This window comes from Notechis scutatus, chromosome 6 (genome assembly GCF_049901735.1).
Source record: "Notechis scutatus isolate UNSWTSFEM ecotype Mainland chromosome 6, rNotScu1.2, whole genome shotgun sequence".
In the NCBI taxonomy this organism is placed as follows: domain Eukaryota; kingdom Metazoa; phylum Chordata; class Lepidosauria; order Squamata; family Elapidae; genus Notechis; species Notechis scutatus.
The window spans coordinates 45999067-46021686 of record NC_142014.1 but is presented as its reverse complement, the minus strand read 5'-3'; the positions used below and the strand labels follow the sequence as shown (position 1 = coordinate 46021686).

General features: G+C 36.8%; 2 protein-coding genes across 3 annotated transcripts in view; one reads left to right on the top strand and one right to left on the bottom strand.

The window, feature by feature from the left end:
* The window catches only part of CEP83 (centrosomal protein 83), a 41392-nt gene extending 39400 nt beyond the window's left edge, over nt 1-1992 (top strand). For both annotated transcript variants that reach the window (XM_026693834.2, XM_087968111.1), the window contains exons 15-16: nt 536-713; nt 1306-1992. In XM_026693834.2, coding sequence (XP_026549619.2) covers nt 536-713; nt 1306-1491 — 364 coding nt within the window. In that variant the 3' untranslated portion in view covers nt 1492-1992. The remainder of the gene's footprint in view (nt 1-535; nt 714-1305) is intronic.
* A 4766-nt stretch (nt 1993-6758) lies between these two features.
* The window catches only part of PLXNC1 (plexin C1), a 66003-nt gene continuing 50141 nt past the window's right edge, over nt 6759-22620 (bottom strand). The window contains exons 18-31 of the mRNA XM_087968113.1: nt 22289-22336; nt 21867-21967; nt 20855-21053; nt 19817-19963; nt 18001-18178; nt 16696-16799; nt 16465-16519; nt 15797-15828; nt 15599-15706; nt 14820-14983; nt 10677-10824; nt 9275-9415; nt 8950-9024; nt 6759-7729 (exon numbers count right to left, since the gene is read on the bottom strand). Coding sequence (XP_087824239.1) covers nt 7625-7729; nt 8950-9024; nt 9275-9415; nt 10677-10824; nt 14820-14983; nt 15599-15706; nt 15797-15828; nt 16465-16519; nt 16696-16799; nt 18001-18178; nt 19817-19963; nt 20855-21053; nt 21867-21967; nt 22289-22336 — 1605 coding nt within the window. The 3' untranslated portion in view covers nt 6759-7624. The remainder of the gene's footprint in view (nt 7730-8949; nt 9025-9274; nt 9416-10676; nt 10825-14819; nt 14984-15598; nt 15707-15796; nt 15829-16464; nt 16520-16695; nt 16800-18000; nt 18179-19816; nt 19964-20854; nt 21054-21866; nt 21968-22288; nt 22337-22620) is intronic.

Below are 22620 nucleotides of genomic sequence, written 5' to 3'. Positions count from 1 at the left end.
TATGTCTCACTATAAATATGTATTAACACTAGCATTAGTAATAGTGGCCTGATTAGAAGCTAGAATAGAGGTAGAAATAATGGAATATTAACATAAAAGAAATAATTATATGAAGAGATTAGAGGTTGAAAGAAGGCATTACTATGCATGCTCCAATAATATTGTGATTAGCATTAGAATGGCACATTGAAACACTGAATAATTAGTTTAAAACAAACGCGTGTATTAATACTAGGATTACATAAGTTTGACTAATGTAATAAATATTATTAACATTACTGCTATTTATATCAAAATGAATGATACCCAGATACCACACTGTTCATATATTGATGTTGATGTACATTTAAAAATAAAATATATATACAAAAAAAAAAAGAAAACAAAAGAAAACTGGCTGGGTGACTTTGGGCCTCAGTGTCAGATATGAGTGACAAGTTATCAATTCCTACCACAATCAATGGGTCAGCTCTGCGCTTCAAGGAAAATATTAGTAGGAAAAGAATTTTTATTTAGTTATATATATTTGTTATAGGCAAAATATTCCTTTTGAAGAACAGCTCCGTCTTCAGAAAAGATTAAAAGATCTGCAACGGAGACATAATGAGTTCCGCAGACTGATCCTTTTTCCCAACATCCCAATACTGAATCCAGCTAATTTATTATCTTCATCTTTGATTCCTGGGCCAGAATTACCCTTCCCTCTCCTTCAGGTATGTAATATTCCCATATGACAGAGTAGGTAATAGTGTTTCAAAAAGCATACAAATAAAGTTTCTATTTTTCCAGTTTTCAGTAATAAAATTTAACGAAACAATATACTAGTATTGAAAGAGAACTGAGAATTTTATTTGTGACTGTGCCATTTTGCAGCTAAGATGCTGCCATTTTTGCAGCTAAGATGCTGCCATTTCTAACATTACCATGTTGAACCAAAAGTTATATGATAAATCCTAACCTTAATTATGCAGAAAAGTAGTAATGCCATTTCTTTAATTCTATTGATTTTGCTTAAAATCTTACAATTTCTGTATGATTTTTACAGTGACGGTTATCTAAACTTTTAGATAAGCTATATAATATTCTCTTAATTCCTCTAGTTACACGCAAGTTCCTATAAATCAATATAGGCGTCTTTATTGTCTCCATGGTATTAAAGTACTGTTTTTGGTTACAATCAGAACATATTATTAAAAGCCAGAACCAGTAGCCTGAATCTTCTATGGTTCTACAATATCTTTAAAAATGAAAGTGTTAAATAATGTACTACATTCCCTCTACCCATCTCCTTTATCTCTTATGAAGGAGGAGCAACATCAAAGAGAACTTTCACTGCTTCGCAAACGTTTGGAAGAACTAGAGACCACACAGAGAAACCAACTGCGAGAACTTGGTGCTTCTACTGAACGACCTCAGTCAGAAATAAGTACTGAATCAGACAGAAATAAGTTTGTGGAACAATATGATCTGTCATCTGGAGATGCCAAATAAACCATTAAACATTTTTCATCTTTTGCCAAAAATTCATCTACAAGTGCCGTGAAATAGGTAAAAGCTCTATTTTACATCATTTGTATTATTTTTAATACTTTTTTTAAAAAATTATAATTGAAATATTTGGAAAATAATTTTCTGATTTTACACTCTAAGAATCATGTTGCACTGTAATGTTTTGCTAACAATACTTTTCTCAAATTTTATATAAAATTTCCATTTTTTTGTTATTCACCAAGCTGGACTTTTATAATCTTAAAATACTGAGAAAATGGAAAACAACATTGTTTGAGCTCTGTTATCATATGAATTTTTCCCACAATTTTACCTTTGAAAAATATTTTGCTATCTGCACTTTAATATATTATGAAATATCAAGAAAAATAATCACGTTTTAAGTGAATATGAATGTTGCTTTACCTACATGCAAAAATGTGTGTGTTTCAGAACAAAGTTTTGTTAACTAATCAAATCTATTTATAATATATTTTTGTAAAATTATCTTCTCTGTGTTTTATTTAATTATTTAACAGCCATAAAAACATAATTTTGAAATTAGTGGATTGTTTTTATTCTACAGTTTCTTAACTTTTAATAAGCTAAGCAACAAAACAATTTCTAAAGCATTTCATTAATTTGTTTTAAGCAGTTTCCAGTAAGTCAGTAAATAAGCCTAAGCTAAATGGACAAATCATCTCAACAACAACAATAACAATAATAAAAAAACTTCTGCAGCTCAGATTCTGCCATTTCTTCAGGGATTTGATGACAGAATAGAATTATTCCACTGTCCAACAAATTTAAGTGGTTCTGCTATCTTTACTTTTTTTAGGATTGATATATAGGTGAAGACTATTTTTATTGCCAGTTCATAAGTGTTAAGTTAGTTGGTAGTGAAACATCTGCTAACTAGCATTTAATTCTGAATGGCTGTTGAGCCGACATATCACTGAAACTTGAAGAGTTAGGACTCATATCTCCAATAGGCTAATCAGCAAATTTGATAAGAAAACAGTGTGTGGGGACAGTTCATGTGCTGCCACCACTGACTTTTCTTGAGCTAGCTGTAATGGCCTTAGATATATTTATTTATTACATTTATTTATAACATGTACAGTTGTGCTCGTAAGTTAACATACTCTGGCAGAAATTATGATTTCTTGGCCATTTTTCAGAGAAAATGAATGATAACACAAAAACTTTTCTTTCACTCATGGCTAGTGTTTGGCTGAAGCCATTTATTATCGATCAACTGTGTTTACTCTTTTTAAATCATAATGACAACAGAAACTACCCAAATGACCCTGATCAAAAGTTTACATACCCCAGTTCTTAAAACAGTGTATTTCCCCCTTTAACATCAATGACAGCTTGAAGTCTTTTGTGGTATGCGTGGATGAGGTTCTTTATCTTCTCAGATGGTAAAACTGCCAATTCTTTCTGGCAAAAAGCCTCCAGTTCCTGTAAATTCTTGGGTTGTTTTGCATGAAATGCACATTTGAGATCTCCTCAGAGTGGCTCAATGATATTGAGGTCAGGAGACTGACATGGCCACTCCAGAACCTTCACTTTATTCTGCTGTAGCCAATGGCAGGTCGACTTGGCCTTGTATTTCGGGTCATTGTCATGTTGGAATGTCCAAGTATGTCCCATGCGCAGCTTCCGGGCTGATGAATGCAAATTTTCCTCCAGTATCTTTTGATAACAGACTGCATTCATCTTGCCATCAATTCTGACCAACTTTCCTGTGGAACTATGGAAGGCTGAGTCAACCTTGAGCCTGGTGGGATTCGATCTGCCAAATTGCAGTAGGAGCAGCTTGCAGTACTGCATTCTAACCACTGTGCCACCAAGGCTCCTCTATGCTATCTATATACTAAATAAATATGTAATCAGTTTAATGATGGACATTAAGCTGAACATGATTCATGATACTGAAAATATAAAACCAGATTCAGTATTTGTATAGGTTTACAATCTCCCCCAAAAGGTGGTTTGGATATTACTAGATTCCTAAGTGAGGGCTGAATTTGCCCAATTATACTGTGATGCTTATCTCCATTCATGAGCTATCCACCTTTGGTCAGCACCTTGATCCCAACATTATAGGATTTTCCTTGAAAAGGTGCATGGATAAAGCAATTGCACAATTTGGCACATAGATAATTCAAGATACAGGAACCAAAAAAATTTAAGGTACAGGCAGAATTGATAGTAGTATTATTGTTTATGTTCTAAATAGCTTAGGGTCTGAGTTTCTGATGGATCACTTCTTCCTTACAAACTTTGCAGGGTGCTAAATTGCTGGAAAGACCTTTTTGCTGTCTGGCTCATATGTCACATTGGAATTCAGTTGGCCTCCATTCTCTTCAAACTTAAGAACTGTAAATCTTCAATTTTAATACAAATCTAATGGGCTAACTTTCTGTTTTTTTTAAAAAAAAAACACAATTGTCAGCTCTAGTGAGAACACAAAGTTCTCCGGCAATAAGTACACATATACCATTCTGGCTGATTGAAGTTTTGAACTTTATTTTTTTTCCAGGTTTGAAAATTATAATTCTGGAATAAAACTGATTTCTGTAAAAAAAAACAAAAAAACTTCTAAACTATTTGCCCATTTAAAAATGCTATACTTGTTTTCACATTGATTTTCTTGAAAAACTGGAACATATACTAAAGTTTCAAATCAAACAAAAACAAACATCACAGTTTATATGTATGAAATGAAATATTTTACATATTCATACAATACATTTTCCAACTCCATTTATACTTGTAAACAATTACTTTAAGTCTAATAGATTGGAATTATATGCATCTATACAATTTTGTTTTACACATTTATAATAGGAATGCTAAAATTTGGCTTGTTTCCAGAGATTGTCAGAAATATTTTATTTCAGTAGTTCCTCTCAATAACGCAATATGCAATAAATACATTGCAATTTTCAAATAACTTTAAAATCCAGTTCTGGACATTCCCCTTCCCACCCTATGCCTCTATATCTATATGCTTATTGGAAATTATTTTCCCCTTAAATGAGTACAATCCCTGGTCCCGAATGTATTAATTTAGTAACTACTGATCAAAATGAAATAAAGTGCTCCACTTACAATACTGATCCTTTCTGCATGCACAAACCACTTTTACACAGAGAAATATAAGTATATATATACACATTCCCCAGTGGAAATGGAACATTTTTTTAAAAAAACCCAGCATGACAATTCAAGAAAGAGTGGCTGTTTGGGGAGAAAAAGAACAGGAGGAAAACAACTGAACAGAAATCACGAATTAGGATGAAAAAGGGAAGAAAGAAGGGGGGGATCCTGTTTAGGTATTTAAAAAGGGTTAATTTTGGGGAAATCCCATTCTGAGTACCTTCCTTGCTGCTCCTTTTTTGAGTAGGTTTAACAGTTACTGAAAGCAAAGCAACTCTGCAATGCCTAACAAATAAGCCTGAGTGGTCTTTTTCATATATATTATTTTTCTTTCACAAGCACCATCATCACCATTTTGCCCTTCAAAAGAGCAGCCCTTGGGCCTGGGCAATAACTGGCAGATATTCTGAAAGCAACATCTGTCAGTGTTGTGCAAGTGTTTAACTCAAGCTGGTTTAGAGGCACCTTCACCCCTTTTCCTTCCTGACTGCTGCATAACAGTAACTCTTCAAAATGAAACTTGAATTCAGGAACTAAAGTCAGCACGTCCTTCCCTTTTCCATTAAAAATACAGTTTTAAATATGGGGAGGGAGGAATTGCTTATTTACAAAGAAATTCCCTCGTATAGTTTTATTATGGTTTTATTTGATATAAAAACTAAATGCTAATTTTTTAAAATGTATAGTTATTTCTTGCCCAAGTTGGATCCCATTATAATCATTCATTTTAATTGTGTGGGGGATGGGAACATACAAATTCATTGTATCATTTCTGAACAGATTTAGTTTAGGAAGCCCTGGTCTGACCTTTAGAGACATCCATGCTATGTAACATTCAGTTGTATGCTTTGCTCATTCCTATGTTACTCATTAACAGGTAATTATTTAGGGGGGGAAATGTTCAGCACCTATTGGTAAATATGTCACTTTGTGCATAATATTCTTTTAATTTTTTTAAAATCTACTTTCCACATGATTGTAAAACATTTTCTGAAAAAAAGAAAAAACAAAGCAGCCTTAGTGCTTTGCTTTTTTATTTTTACATAGATGTATTCAATGAAAAATATACAGGTTTCTTCTCTACCTATCTACACCTTAGAAGAAACAGTGTGGGAATGGCTCTTCCCTCCATTTTCCTATCTATTAGAACAGTGGTCTCAACCTTTTTGGCTTCACAGACCGGCAGTGGCAGGCTGGGAGGGTTTCATGTGCACAACGTAATTCTATGCATGCACAAAGAGAGCTTTATGTGCTCACCTACTGTTTGCATGACCCAGTTTCCAAAGGGCTCTGGACTGGTACTAGTCTGCAGCCTGGAGTTGGGGACCCCTGTAGTGAAACACATCTTGGGAATTCTGGGAGTTGGAATCTACGTCTAAAAATTGCCAAGGTTGGGCAACTTCGCCCTAGAGAATCCTCAGCCTATAATGGCCAGTTAATCTTTCCAATGTCGTTAGAATTTTCCTAGCAAGAAGTAGTGGGACCAAAACCTGCAATTTGTTGAGGCACTTTTAAGTTTCTTTGTTTAAAAATTTAAAAATTGATACAGCACATGCAGACATCTGCTGATGTGTTCCCTGTAAATGTTAATCTGAGCAGGATGTGATAGGCAAGAAATAAACTCTAAATATTAGAACACAGCAGTGCTTCATATTTGAAGGCAAGGAGACACTTTAGAGTAGGGGTGTCAAACTGGCAGCCCGTGGGCTGGATGTGTCTCATGCTGGGCATGCCCACCCCCGGTTTAGCGAAGGGGGAAAAAGTCATGATACGTCACGTGATGATGTGGTGTCGCAAGTTTGACACCCAGGCTTTAGGGTATGTACATAGCACTCTTTATACCAAACTTATTCCTGGGATTCTGCTATAACTTTGGTGAACCACCCCAATCCCAGGAAAAGATACAACTTCCTGAAGGAGTTGCAGACAATATGGTTTTGCCTTCAAATGCAGGCACTGCAGGCCCTATAAAATATAGCTGAGAAAATTGGTATTCCAATCGCAGGGAAGGCATAGAAGCTGAGGAAGAGCCTAAATCTACGTGATGCCCTCATCCACATTTACTTTATATAATAAACTACTCAATAATAAAATTATGATACATTTATGAATCTTCAGTTGTTAAAAAACCCTCTTTGTAATTTTTATTTTTGCCCTTATATTTACAATGCATTTATATACTAATGAAAATACAGATAGGAAAGGCCACCAGCTCCATTTTTAAAAAGTGCAGATACAGTGATGGAAGAATTTCAAAGTGTAAGTTTGTGTTCGGAAGACGGGGAAACTGCCTTTTGCAAACCACTTCCATTATCATGCCAAGAAACTTACATGGATGCGTCAGTGACATCTTCAGTAGAGCTGGATATGAAACCGACTTTATCAAGAGGTGAATTGCATAGCTGTATCAATGTGCTGGGTGGTAATCTTCCCCTCTTTCAGTCCCACATCACTTTCAGTTATGCCACAATGTGCAACTATTTGGGGGAAGTTGAAAATCTGCACTTCATTATACAGCCATGTAGCAGTTGAAAGCTCTCTAATTTTGATGCTCAGACTATGAATAACAAGAGGATATATTTGTGCTTATCAGAAACCAACTGAGAGGTCTTTTAAGGCACATAAATTGCTGCTCAGTAACAGCATCGAAATTAGACAAAGTTGTGAACGATAACATAACCAGTTTGTTTATATAAGAACTGCATTTCAGGTGGTTTTTAATGCAAAAAAATAAACCAAAATTACTTGATTGTATCAATCTAGAAGGGAAGATCTGCATAGAGGGATTCCTTCAGATGCCAGAAGCAGGCAGGTATATGTCTCAGTCCAGGCTCCACTTTGTTGACACATCTGGAGATGACTGTTCCAAACTGAGGGCATCCGTTGCTGATTTTGTGTGAATGGAACTGGTTGGCCAATATTTTGAATTTGGTTCCATAACAGCAGCAATTATAAAATTAAATGACTACACCCATTTGCATTTTTTCTTTTCATCCATTAAGCCTTTTATATTTAAGAGTTGCTGTTGGGCTTCTTCCAACCCTCGTTCTGTCTCTAATTTATTCAGTATCTATGAGAACAAAGGAATGTATGTTTATTTTGCTTATTAAAAAAAAAACATTTCCCCCAACCCAATGTTAAAAAGTAAGCTCTGCTTAAGTAACTGTTCCTTCTAAAGCCAGGCTATTTTTGCATCTTCCTTTGCAAGTTATTATTAATCACAGGATGAACACTTCTGTCGGCACTAGCAACCTCAATTAAAGTCACAAGTGTTTCTTTAAATACAACTCAAATAGCAATAGATTCATGTTGTATATCTGTTAAAAGCAGAAAAATTCCAACTTCAATAATCAACAGGAATCAACTATTCAAGTCTAAATATTGAGCACTAAAATATTTTCATTACCTGCCAGCCAGATATAACATGTTTTTGAGATCATGAAAAAAAATGTCATTGTTTGGAAACTTAACTAGATTAAGTCAGTCTAGTTAATCTACCTCACATGCATTGACTTCTATGTTTTATTTATAGAAATCACAGTTTTCCATAAAAATAAGATTTGTTTCCAAAGGCTTGCCCAAGAGAAAGAAGACAGCAAAGGCCAGGGGACAAATAATGCAAAATCTAAAGGAACTCTGGATTCTCCTAAATTAATTTGTGGCTCTTATTAAATCTTAGAAAAGGGGTGGGTAACTTTTTTGCTGTGCATGGCTTTGCCAAACTACAGGTTACTTTCTTCACACACACACCCCTCCAGCCAGATGATCTTATTAGTCAGCCTGTGAAAAACAGTGCTATATTGTCAGTAGGAAACAGCACTGGCCTTAAGAATAAAATGCAAGGTGCCTGGGGTAGAATAGAAAGTAGGGTAGGATAGGGTAGGGTAGAATAGAATAGAATGGTAGAATAGGAATAAATGTAGATATAGTTATAGAAATAGGGTATAGGGATTCAGTCATTGTAAAAAGAATCACAACCTATTGCTTCAAGGTCATTAATCCATATGAGTTATTAGTCCTTAAGGGACAGTTTATTCACTTCCAATTAGTTTCTGTCCAGTTCCTCTCCCCTTCCCCTGTCCTGACTAGAAGGGCAGAGATAAGCATTGGAGGAGTGCCAGTGCACACATGGGGCCAAACAGGGATTTTAGAGTTGAAAATTGCCCACGTATATCATGTGCTAATACAGTAACCACTTTCTTCCCTAATTGGAATGTTCCTGAACATTCTATGGCTATGCCATTCAGTAGTCCACAACAGCCAGTCTAGATTAGGGGTGGGGGCTCTTACCTTATCAAAGTATCTTGTTATATAGGAGTAAATTTTATTCAAGGCCTCAGCCTCATTAAATTCATTTTCATGTTTCTATAAAAAAATGAGGAAGTTTGAGGAACTGTTTATATTTAAAGATACCACTATTATTATCCATAGTACATAAAATGGTAAATAATAATTACAAGTAAACATTGAAAGACAAAGGAAAATATTACTGGAACCTTTGATATGTTTCTGAATAAATCCATTAATGGGAACTGTCCTTTAAATACATTAAGACACAGCTCCATTTACAATACATGTTTAAGTTCCAGCTACAGCAGAAATAATAGACAGATACCTGTGATTCCAGAATTAAAAATTCTTCCAGCTCTGCTCTGGGCAGTGGAGGCAAATCCCTTATTGCTTTATAGAAAGCTTTAACTTCCTCTTTATAAAGTGGTATATCCTTAGCATACAGAAGTTTATTTGTTGGTGCTTCCTTTGAGGAGGAAGAAGAAAAGACATCATAAAAGTTAGCAAGAGGCCTCATTTGTTAGTGAACCCCCCCACCCCCGTGTTGTCAAAATTAGGGAACAATCAGTTCTGGTCATCAGTCATGTCAGGCTATCTTGGTAGACCTAATAGACTATTTGCAGGTTTACAACCATTCCCTGAAATCTCTTGAGTACAAAATTTTAGGAAAAGTTAATTATGAGACAACAAGACCACCAGCATCATTGGAATGTAGTCTTCCAGCCAGAACAGAGGAAAATATATGTCTGGTTCTTGCCAGGTGCACCAAAACTTTCCTAGGAACAGCGACAGAAGAATCGGGGAGCTCACAAAGCTAACATAGGGGTCTTTTTCAGGACACAAAAGAAATATAGGGCAGCTGGTCAGCCCTAGAAGAAAAAGGGGCTTTTGCATTTGATCCCAACTTCTGATAGTGTGATTCCACACACCCCATTTGTGCTCTGGGCAGCCTCCTGCCTATGAGCCTTTTCTTATAAAAGCAAACTTTGCTTGTGCTAAAACTATCATCACAAGGTTTTAGAGAAATTCATGCAAAATGATTGCAGTTTTCTGGTAATTAGGAAAGGTTAATAATTTGTTCATACAAACTGGGCCAAACTGGCTAGTTAGCACCCCAAGTGATCCTGGTCTAGCAGAAATCATAATATATCCAAGAAGCCAGGTAAGAGCTTCCTAAGCTAATACATTCCTCTGCACAGATTATGAAGCTATTCTAAAAAACTATAGACATAGAAGATATGAAGTTATACTCCCAAAAGAATGTGGACATGGCTCAGGAAATACTTTTTCAGTGAGTCACATTTAAAGATGAAATGACTATTTTCAATAGGAATAGTACAGTGCTTGGAAGACTGCAATCCTATTAATTCACTTATCTGAAAGTTAGTCCTGGACAACTTAACAGAACAACTTTTTAGTCTTGGGTTCTCTCTGAGCTTAGTTATTTGCTTGCAAAATCCACACTAATTAGTACTCATGATGTTACCTAGTTGGGTAATAAAATGTCTGCAAGCAAACAACCAAACAAGCCAGATTGAACCCTTACTACTACCATACAGTAAGAGGAGATTCTAGGGAAAGACTATCCTAACTCTTCTCCTCGATCTGCTACCCAGCTCCAGACCAGGCTGCCTCTTGTCTCCACACCTCCCATTCTGAATATGCTCCCTCCTTCCTGGGAAGCTTTTAAAAGAGGCTCTTGGTACGCATGAAAAATAAGACGTTACCTTTCCCAACTGTTGCTCTGATAGAGAAAATGCATCCATAAATGCTTGTGCAATGACTGACAGGCAGCCATCTATATGTGGAGTCTTTTTAATATCAAAGACAAATTGAGGATTCTTCAGAATATTCACCCAGAATCGAAGAGGCAGACTAGTCAAAAAAGGTATTTAAAAAGTTATGTTAAAATAATGAAATACAAATCCTTCATGGAAAATCTAGCAAATATTTACTGTAAAAAACACTAACTAAAAGTAACATAAAAATTATTTTACTGTCAATTGATGGACACATTTTCAACATGCCCTGCAGTGCTAATAATTTCTGAAATTGTAATGTGTGTGTGCATGCATGTTTATACGCAGTGGTGGGATTAAAAAACTTTTAACTATCGGTTCGTCCAGGGTCAGGTTGGCTGTCATGAGAGGCGTGGCCCATCTGCATCCTCCAGCTCTGCCACACATGTGGGATGAGCCTCCTATGACAGCCAACCTGACCCTGGGCGAACCGGTTGTTAAATTTCAACCCTTTGCCAAAAGGCTGTTTTGAGGGTGCTTGTTTGCACGTTGGTCTCGTGGCTGTTTCAGCCTTCTGGACGCGGCTCTTTTAAGAGGTGAGGAATGAGGAGGGAGGGGTTACCATAGAGACAAGGGGTTGATGCTCCAGAAAGCTCACGTGGGAAGGCAAAGAATTGGGGGAAGTGGAGGGATTCCCACCTCCCCATGGAGCTGCATGCAGCGGCTGTTGATCAGTCTGCAGGCAAAAGTGAGAGGGGCAAGGAATTAAGTTGGCAGCATAATCGAAGCTGAGTCCAATGTAGGGGAGACGGGGATTACTTTGGCCAGGCACCTTGCAATCGAAGTGGATTCCAGGCACTGGGCTGCAATGGAGAAATGGGCAACGCAGTGACTGGCATGAGGGGAGTAGGAGGAAGAGGGAGAAGAAAGGGAAAGTGGCCCAATTTGTTGCCCATTTCTTCCATTGCACCACCATGCCATGGAGCTTGCCCCACCCACCATGCCCTCACTTTTCCCAAGAAAAGTGGTCAAAGAAGGAGGATTCCATCACGTGCTAAATACTGTAATTAAAGCATGGCTTCTTAAGATGCCATCTCTGTCATTGGATAAATGAGGAGGGTGACTCAAGACAGTGAGCACCTCCAGCCTCAACAAAGTGAAAGAAGAAATGAAAGAGCAGCTCCTGCACGCGTCTTTTTTCCACCCCCGGACAATGTGCTTTTCTTGCCCGTGTTCAGGAAGGGAGCAAGTGATGGAAGAGGCAAAGCAGGTGGGTGCATCAAACTAAAGGCCTTTAGGAGAGGCGCTTTCTTTGACCACCTTTCTTGGGGGAAGCGAGGGCTTTTGGGTGGTGGTGAGAGGAGGAGAGAGAGAGACCCGTGGAGTCATCGGCACCTTTCCTCAGCGGCATTTCAAACTCATGGAGGATGGAAGGATTCCAACTTTGCGGGATCTTTTTTTTCCACAAGAAGTTGGAATTGACTGATTGAACTTTTATTTTTTTTAGACCCATAAACATTTGTTTCCCTGCACACAATGGCAAGAGCTGGGAATCAGGTAGGCAATGGAATGCTTGGGGGAAGCAAGGGGATCTGGGTGGTTGCAGGTGGGGCAAGGTCTTCTGCCCACAAAAACCTTGTCTTTGGTGGCCAATGCCAAAAAGCAGAGAAAGAGCTGCTGGGAAGAAGCCAGTCAGCCCGAGAGTTGGGAATAACCTTTCCCTGGCTGAGGCCCCATCCTCTGCCCCGAGGCAGAACTGGTGACAGACGGGGTCCTTCAGGCACTTAGCCTGGCCACCTGTTTAGGATCTCCAGCTCCTCCCTCCGAGTGCCTTGTCAGAGCTGCCTTGGAGTTTTGCCTGCACCAATGTTGCTTGCTTGGAGTGGGGAGGGGAGCCGGTCAGAGAAGCGCCAAGATGCCAAAATGGTCTCAGGAGAAGTTGGGCAAGGGGAGGAGGGGAGGGGGAGGACAAGCCACAAGGCGGGGCCAGGCGTGATGATTCAGCCAGTTCACCGAACTGCACACAAAGTTAATAACCAGTTCGGCTGAATTGATGTGAACCGGCTGAATCCCACCACTGCATACATGTATGTATTCAATTTCTTTGTAATTCTGGATGACTTACAAATAAAAAAAGAGTAATATTAGAGATACAAGTAAAAAAGGACCATGGCTGACTGGAGAACAATATATCCAGCTATTCAGCAAACACAATTAATATAAAGAAAGGCTTTGGGGAACAACCATCTTTTTAAAAATTTCATAGATTTTTAAAAGTTTCCAAAAGCTCCCTAAATGACTGGGACAATGTTGTTCCAAAACCCAGGCACTGCAACAGGAACCATGCTTCCTCAGTCCCACAAGATGGCACTCTTTAATCTTTGGGGCTCAAAGCGCACCCACCTTGCTTGTTCACACTGGATGGACAGAAACAATTGAAGATAAGCAGCCTTTCAGAAAGCCAGGCCTAAGCCAGGTCAACTACTTTCTTCCGCTGCTGCATTCTGAAACTGCTGTGGCTTCTGGATCGTTTTTAAAGGTGGTCCAGTCCAGAGCATGTTATAATAATCTAACTGTGAAATAACTGGTTCGTGCGTGACTATCTGAAGGGCTTCATAGTTCAGGAAACTGGTGCATTAGACTCTCTTCAAGCAGGAACTGAGAGTCCAGAAGGAACCCCAGATTGCACACCGTCTCAAATGAAGAAGTACATCCCACTGAAAGTTAGTATATTGAGGGAGGAGCTTGAGTAAACATAGCCACTTGGTTTTCTCAAGACTGAGACTGAGTCAGTTTTCTTCATCCATACCCATATAGCCTGTGGGCACTGGGCTAGGACTTTAACTGTGTCACTTTGCCAATCCAGAGTCAATAGATAACTGGACATTACTAGCAGACTGATAATACCTGACTCCAAACTGACAGTTGACCTTATCCAGCAGTTTTATGTATATGTTAAACCTGACAATTTCATGTATTATAGAATGGAAGAGAGCCTGTAGTACCTAATGAGTCCTCCTCAATTAACATAAGTTGATATTAGCTGCAGAGAAAAGAGATTATAAAATATGCTTTGCACCCAAGGCCCAGAGTCAACCTGAAAGTATACTATAGTCAATGGTATTGAAAGTTGCTGATAAAAAAAAAATCAGGATCAATATACCACCTCAGTCTTGGCTTCACCTTAGTCATCAACAAATGCAACCAATGTTACCTATGTATGTACCAAATTCTTGCCTGAAAACTGACTGAAATGGATTCAAAATAACTGTTTCCTCCAGGGTCTCCTGAAGCTGAAGTTTGACCACCTTCTCCATCATCTTCCTTAAAAGATATAATTGTCCCAGGCTTTTGGACTCCATAATGGTTTCTTGAGGATAGGACACACAATAGCTTCCTTCAAGGCCAAAGGGACACCCTTTATTCAAGAAGGCCGGGGGTGGGATTCTACTGGTTCAGACCGGTTGTTACAATTCTGCACAGTTCAGAGAACCGGCAAATCGTGCCCCTGGCTGGCCCCACCCCTCTCCACCCTCCCCTCCCAGCCAGTCCCACCCCTCTCCACCCTCCCCTCCCAGCCAGCCATCGCGCTCATGCACGACATCGCTGACTGCATTCTTCCCCGCTTGCTCCACCCCACCAAGTTACTCCTTATGGTATTTCTTTTTTTTTTTTTCTCCCAACGATCATCTGTTCCAACGATCAGCTGTGCTGGGATCCCCCTTGCTGTCTTACTGCTTTGCTGAGGCGGCTTCCCTGAAGCCCAGGAGGCAAAAAGAAAAGAAAAAAAGGAGCACGGTGGGGGTGCTGCAAAAAAAGCCATGCCACTCCCACCTAGCTACTCCCACCTAGCCATGCCCACAGAACTGGTAGCAAAAATATTTGCATCCCACCCCTGAAGAAGGCTAACACTAATGCACACGTCCAACCACAAGTCACCTCATGGGAAGCTTTAATCATAGAAGGGGAATCTGGATTTAGCCAAATGGCTAAGCTAATAGGCTTGTTCACTTCCTAAGGAATCACAGAATCAAATTCACTCCAAATAATCCCCCAGAACTACAAACAACTTTATCTGCCAAAAAGAAGAATATTCTATATGCTACCAAGTTACAGTGAGCACATAAATACCTGTTGGTTTTCCATATGTGAACCACATCAGGATCTGTAATTTTTTTATTTTCAGCCAGAGCATCCAGAAAATCAAAAAAATATTTAATAGCAATTGGAGCTTTATTGTTGGGCAAATTCCAAATACTTCTAAAGAGCTTTTCAACAGTTGAGTGGATAGCAACCTGTGACAAAACAAAAAAAGCATTTCATTACTCTGTGTGTGTGTGTGTAAAATTGCTTGGGTATAAATTAAAATAATTTATAAGAATGGAGCCAATACACTCCAATTAAGCTTAACATATCTATAACTTCATGCAAGGACACATATTAATTTTTACTAATTACACTTACATATCTCCTTCCATGTAGGAAGATTGACGCAATATATGTGCTTTTCCTCAATCTCCGTTTCCACAAACACTTTATCCTCACAATCATTTGATAGTCATGAATGCAGCCCTTCTTAGAGCTCCTCTATGCGTAACGTGCAATTATTCTCAATTTATGTAAGTCAAAGAGGAAGCCTTCTTATATATATGGATGGTCATATAACCATGATTTAGTGCATAATTATATGTACTTAATGACACCAGTATTTAATTACAGGTATATATAAAGCATTTCCAAAATGCTGTTGCTTTACATATGAAATAGAAAGTCTTGTCATATATTCCTTGCCCCAGTGCTTTTTAGCCTTCATATGCAAGCAAGTCATTTTGTAAAGTAACAGAATATACACTGAATAATTATAGCATTATATCATTCTTTTATGATTAGAAATAAAATCTCAGAATCACCTTAGTAGAGAGAAGTTTAGTGAGATACATTTCTTTGACTTTAAATTTTTGTTTTCCTTTATGTTTTGCACTCTGTGATTCTTTGGCTGCTTCTGCATCTGGTAATATCTATAAGAAAGGTTTACACAGATGTTCATGGAAATGCTGCGATTAAGTAGCTAAACAAATGACTAATTACTAGGTATTAAGCTGACTTACCAGATGGCAATAGTCCTCAGAATATTCTCCATCTGGTCAACATGTGAAGAGGTGGGGGAAAGGGTAAACTGAATGCACACATAAAGATCAAGCTATGACCTAGAAAGTAGGCTGATGCTCAGGAAAAATACACTAAAACATGCATGGTTAAATTTATTCCTATTCAGATTACTGCCAATTTAGATGCTAAGATCTTTAATCATGGTAGTCCTTTCTATTAACTGGTACAATTAATATTTAAGTGGAAATAGATGCTTGCTTAGAAATATCAGAAAATAGTAATCCCAACATCTGGAGGAAGTAAATGTTTTCTCAACTGGTTTTGAATTAGTTTTTCAAAATTGGGTTTTCAAGACTTCTATGAGTTGATTTTTGCAAGGCATGAAGTATTCAATTTGTCTTTCATATTGTTTGATTTGGAGAAAATTGAAATCCTGGACTGGGCAAGTGAGCTTCTTAGAATCTTACAACTGCCCAATATTGAGAACAGAATATTTAATTTTTCTTCAGTTAAATAATTTTAGTTCTTATCATATTACTGTATATCTGAAATCAGTTCTCAGTTCATATGAACTTCTGAATTATAATTCAATTATAATCCAAAGAATTACCACAAACTTAAAATTTCAAAAATCCAATATATTATATAAATATGTTATTTGTTTTACCAGCTGATATATCTTGTTTCTTCTTAAATACTTTCATTGTTGCTCCATCTGAAATCTGAAATCATACAATAAAGCCATCTTTCTTACTTTTCCTGAAATCTGTATCCAATTGTCATTCTTTACATATGCTCCGTATGTTAACAAAATGAAAATGCATGTTATAAATTAACATCTGCCTAATACTCCCCTAACAAAGGCAAATTTTCAACACATTTGGATGTTTATTCTTACCCCATAATGGCCTACGGTGTTCAGCTTAGTAACTCCATTTTCCAAAATCACGGAGGAACCATCTACATCCAGAAGTTCTTTTGCTTGGGAACCTGATTCAAGAGCTGACAACACAAATAAAATAGTTAATCTGCGCTTAGTTTTAAAAAGGTAAGAGCGGCCTTTTCCTGTGAAGTTAAAGCAGTATATTATGTGAGCAAATGTTAATGTTTGTTCTATAGTATTGTTTATTTTATATGTTTCACATAAAAGATGTTGCTTGCAATTGTATCACATTTCTTCCCTACACATTTCTTCCTTTTCCTCCAAATTCTTTATCACAGAAGAATTTTGTGAAAAGCTTCAAAGTGACTATGCAAGTGTGCTATTGTCACTGCTGAAGGGGATATTGCCAGTACGTATGCTAGGTCAACAAAAATTGCTACACTAATTGTAGCATTGCCCTAACACACTATTTGTGCCTATTGCTACATACTTGCTCACTGATGCAATTTAGAATTTTTATGATTGGATCAATTCGATTTGATTTTTATCACTTTCCATTTCTCTGTAACAACCCGGATGGCTAGTATCTTATAAAAAAACACAGTACAAAATAAAGTTCAGAACCAACAATGTATTAAATCCTAACATGATAACTGAGTAAAGTCTAACACCTTAGGGACTCCAGCTAACCTCCCAGCCCCCATGCCTGGAATCAAATCCATGCCTTAAAACTTTCTGACAAGTCAGCCACGTCATGGTCAGTCTAATCTCCATGGCTACAATAGAAAAGGATCACTTTCTGAGTCCTGCAAGATGACATTCTGTAACTGATGGGACTCACAACACGCACCTCCTGCCAGACAGGACAGATGGAAACAACTGGGGACTTTATTTGCAGTTCTACAAATAAAGACCCAGGCTGTGGAGAGTTCTGTTTGTTTGTTCAATTTATATAGCCCCCATCCCCAGACACACTTGTTATAGATGACAATCAGCACCTTGAATTGTACCTGAAAGCACTCTGAGAGCAATGTAGCTTGTGGAGCAAAGATATAATGGTCGCATTTCTATTGTGTCTTTTCAGCAAAAAGCCACAAAATAATCCAAGACATATTCAGGTGCTAAATTATTCTAAATAACTCCAATAGTTAATCTTATAATTCCTATGTTAAGTAGCAAAGACATAATAATGTTTAGTTTTAAAAAATGCAAACCGTACAATTAAAAGTAAATAATAAAAACAATTATACAGTTGTGAAGAAAGAAAAACTAACAGCTAGTTTTGAATTTATAACTAGTATAGCATTATCAATATCTTACTCAGGCCCATTTCTCTTAGCTGGAGACCATAGAGGGATCCGTTCTTGTTCAGAAAGGCCTGTAGGATCTTCTCTTTGGCCTGTTCAATGGTGTCACAATCCAATATTTTAACTTGGATATTCTGAGCAGCGCCATTGGCCTCATTTTCTTGCATATTTTCAAAGACAACATTTAATACCTGGAAGAGTGTGAATGTTTATTCAAAGTGACTTAAAAGTTGAAATTGGATAGAAAATACACATAAGGATTATTAGGAATACCTAACAGTATTCATGATGGCATTCACCGATTTCTAAAATATTATCATACATCATTTTTGTTTCTCTTGGATGAAACTCCAAATGCACATTCTGCTTCACTTAGATACATACACAATGAACAACCTTCACACAAATCTTTCCCTGTTTTCTTTCTTTATGACTTCTATGTCCTATCACTGCTTGTCCAATGTTTTCATTCTGGCAAGGGTCTTCCTCTTGCCATATTTCATTCTCTGCAATTCTTTTTCCTATATGGTCCAGTCTAGATTTTGTAAGATAAACTCCATAATATTCACCATCTCCAAGCTTTGGGAGTAGTATTTATATCCAGTAGTGTTTATTTAGCATAGTACTTATTACCCTGAATTTCAGTAATTCAAGGTAACAGATGACAATTTGCTGAGATTTGCTTTATTATGTTCTCAAATCTATAGCTAAAGAAAAAACAATCACCAGGGCTTTTTACAGACACATAGGAAGTAATCCATGGGCTTTTTAGGATTCTGATCATGCTGCCCATCTACAACTTGGCCTTAGGCTGTACAAATACAAACCTGCTCTTCCCTTGTCTCACTTTCTTTTCCTTTGTGCTTAATAAGTGGTTTAGAAAAGCAATTTCACAGAAAACCCATAGTATTTGATAATGGATATTTCCAGGGCTAAAGAATGAGGTTAGTTCCACACTATCCTGTCAAACCTTTCTGTAGCTGATCTTTTCCACATGGACAAAATGAGCATCAGGTGGTACAACTGCGATGGAACAAACTATCAGAATAGTTTTCGGATTCTCCCACAGCTCCAAACTACTTAGATCATCTTGGGCATATTGGAAGAACATTGTTTATAACACCACAAAAATCACGGAGACACGTAAATAGGTCTCCTTCTTTAATTTCCAATACTATGCTTTCCCTCGTATCATTCACAGAGATAAATGTAGACACTTTTTTCAGTGCCATAGTGATTTTAAACAGTCACTAAATGAACTGTTGTATGTCGACTACTTGTATAGTCTAATTCATGAATAACATGCAACTCTGCATCCTTAATAAGAAGGGAATGGTATTATGTACATATTTTGAAAGTTGCTTCCTGTTGAAATGACTGATTTGTGGGTGGTGCAAACCACTGAGCCTAGTTTCAGAAATAGAATGATAAAATGATTCCACGGAGCTTTATGCTACTTCTGACCTAGATATACAGCCATGCGTTGATTGTGTTGAGATACTTAGTACCACAAAGACAGGATTGAAAAGATGAAACAAATACTTGGATGAATTTTTATTGGATGGAACTGTTTTTAATTTTCTGGGGCTAATTTATCTTCAACAAAAATATAAAAATAATAGGAATAATTCTTTGCCAATTTCCATAGCTAGATGAATAGATACTAAGGCATATTAAACATCTGTAAATTAAATTAAGTTAAAGAGTCAGCCTTTCTTGGCACTGAACCTTGATTTTTAAAATATGTTATGCAAAGCATTTATTGGAATATATGCTTTTTTTTATACAAACTGTCCTGGTTTCAGTCATAAAGTCATTAGGTAACATACCACTGTGCTGAATTCAGGTGCTTGCCACAGTAACCAGTCTTCATTTAGAGTGTATAAGGCCTTGCAAGATATTATATCCACAGGACCCTTGATAATCCTTTGATTTAAAGTTGTTACAAGTAAAAAGAATGGTTCCCCAACTGTTTCCTATGAAAGAAAATGAAAGACAGTTATTGTCTTTTGCAGCATTTATTTGCAATTGTTTAATGAACATAGTGTGAAAAAAGAAGGAAAAGGGAAGTACTAAGTATGCCCCAGTTGTAGTTCAAATCTGTTTTGAAAAATATGCATTCTCAATTCACACAAAACCTGGAAAACAAACTATTTCTTTGCGTCTATATTTGGCATATGAATGCTGAAAAGCTGTAATGAATATGATATCTAATGAATTAAATTAACATGCAGTTGGTCAGATTTTTTTTCCCTCATGCCAAAGTGGCTTCTGCAGGAAATATTCAGGAATGTTTAAAGTAATAGATTACTTATGCCTCATGTATCAATATGAATTTATTTAATGCATTCAGAACACCAGGTTTATGAAATTTGAAATTATGAAATTTAATTAAAATAAGAGGCTGTCTGTTGAGCTTGTGCCAGTAGTCCACAGTGTCAAAATAAAGCAAGACTGGGTGCAGGGGTGGGATGCTGCCGGTTCAGACCGGTTCGGGTGAACTGGTAGTTCTGATGAAACTACCTGTCCCGCCCACCTGCCCCTGTCCTTTATTTCCTGCTTTGTAGCTCATCTCAGTTGCACGGCACAGCTGATTTCCCACCCCTCACTGTTCTACTTATCATTGTTGACTTGGAAAGTAAGCAGCTGAGCTTCTAAATGCTCCATTTTCAGTGCTGTGTGCAAGCGCCTTAGGCAACATGCGTGTTAAACCGGCAGCATCCCACCAGTGATCACCAGTGACTGGGTGATCAACACTGCTAGAAGACCAAGTGTGGAAAATGTGAGCAGGAAAATCTGCCTGCAAATTAATCAATCTCTTGCTCACTGATGTTATATAGTAAAAACATATAATACATAATACTTGCCCGAAGAAAACCAGAAAGGCAAACTGACATCCAGTTTGTAAGCAGTTTTTCTACTACTGATTCTGTGCGCCTCAGCATCAGCTTAGGTTGTATATTGCTAGACTGCTCCATCAAATCTTTTGTCAAAACTTCTAGAATATTAGTTAAATAGACTAGATTTGTCTGTAGTGCAATTGTTAAAAAAGATGCAAACAAGCATCTGTTGAAAAAGAAAAAAAACAGGTTAACAATAACTCTGCATGTTAGGAATCTAAATTATTACCATATAATAACAGCACAAGCTTGATCCAAACTCACCCACATCTTGTCATGTGCCATACAAAAACATGAGATGATTTCTGGAACTACTAAATATAAAGGGTCTATTTAACAGATAGATAATCTGTTTATTGATAATCAAAGGTAGTCTGGTACATCTAAGAGCAGAGCATTTTTGGCAAGATCAACAATTAAGGCTAGAAATATGAAAAAAATCTGTACAGTTTGGAAAGTTAAGAATCTGAATATCATGAATGTAAACTCTGTTAGCCATTTTACAGGTGAAGAAAAGGACAGGAAGCATAAAACTAATGCTTATCAATAAATACCTGTGTATTGTTCAGAAAATAAAATTGGTTATTCTTCAATCACCTAATGGCTCAAATTATACAAATGATGCAACATAAAATTAACCTAACCCTAACTTTTCCACATCTGAATTGGAATAAAAAATGGATTTATTATGAATAATATAAATTTCTTATTTCTCCATCTGTTTCAGTTGGGAAATATTCACAAAATCTTCCAAATGCAAAGGCTAGATTAAAGTGAAAGTATTGATTGATAAGACTTATATGTCTTATCATAACCCAGGGTGACATATTCTATTCAAGATGAGAAGAACTAATTTTGACTATTCAAAAAGTGAAGAAATCAGCAAGTATATTTTGACTATTTTAACAAAAAAATGACAATTTGGTGTCTTTTGTCCCCAGTTTTATATAACTTGAAGAATTTAAATTTTATAGCATACCTATCTTTTACATCAAATGTTTTCTGTTTTTCAAGAATGTGAATCAGAGTAACGAGAAATTTTTTGTTACAAATTAATGCATATAGACCCTGATCTTTGCTCTGAAAGAAATGAAAGACATAAATTACATTATTGTTCACCTATTTTTAATGTCGTATTTATTTAATTCTTAAAACTGTACAAATCATAATTTGATAATTAGAAATCCTGCTACAGATATTGATGTTATACGAAATACAAAGGAGGCAGATAAAGGAACACATTATTCCTGTGAGTAAAACTTTTCAGAGTTTTTCCAATATCTGTCCCAGTTTGGATATGCAATATTTCTAAATTCTGTAAAAAAAAATCTAAAATTTTAGAAATATTTTTAAAAGCACAACAAACTTAAAAGAATGAAAATTATAGATATTTATACTTACTAGTGGTTCATTGGAGTCTTCAATAAATATAGACGAAATATCTTTAGCCTAAACAAAAAAATGTGAATACAACAATAAACATTTTCTAAACATTTGCAGCATAAATATAAAGATGATGCTGATTTTGATGAGGTATAATGACATGTTCTGAATGTTCCTCCTCTAAACTACAAACGAAAGTGATGTGAAAATTCTTAGAAACTATGAGCTTATAAATTAGCTGCATACTGAAAACTACATAGCGCTTAGACTTATATACCACTTTACAGTTGCTTTTACAGCCCTCTCTAAGTGGTTTACAGAGTCAGCATATTGCCCCCAACAATCTGGGT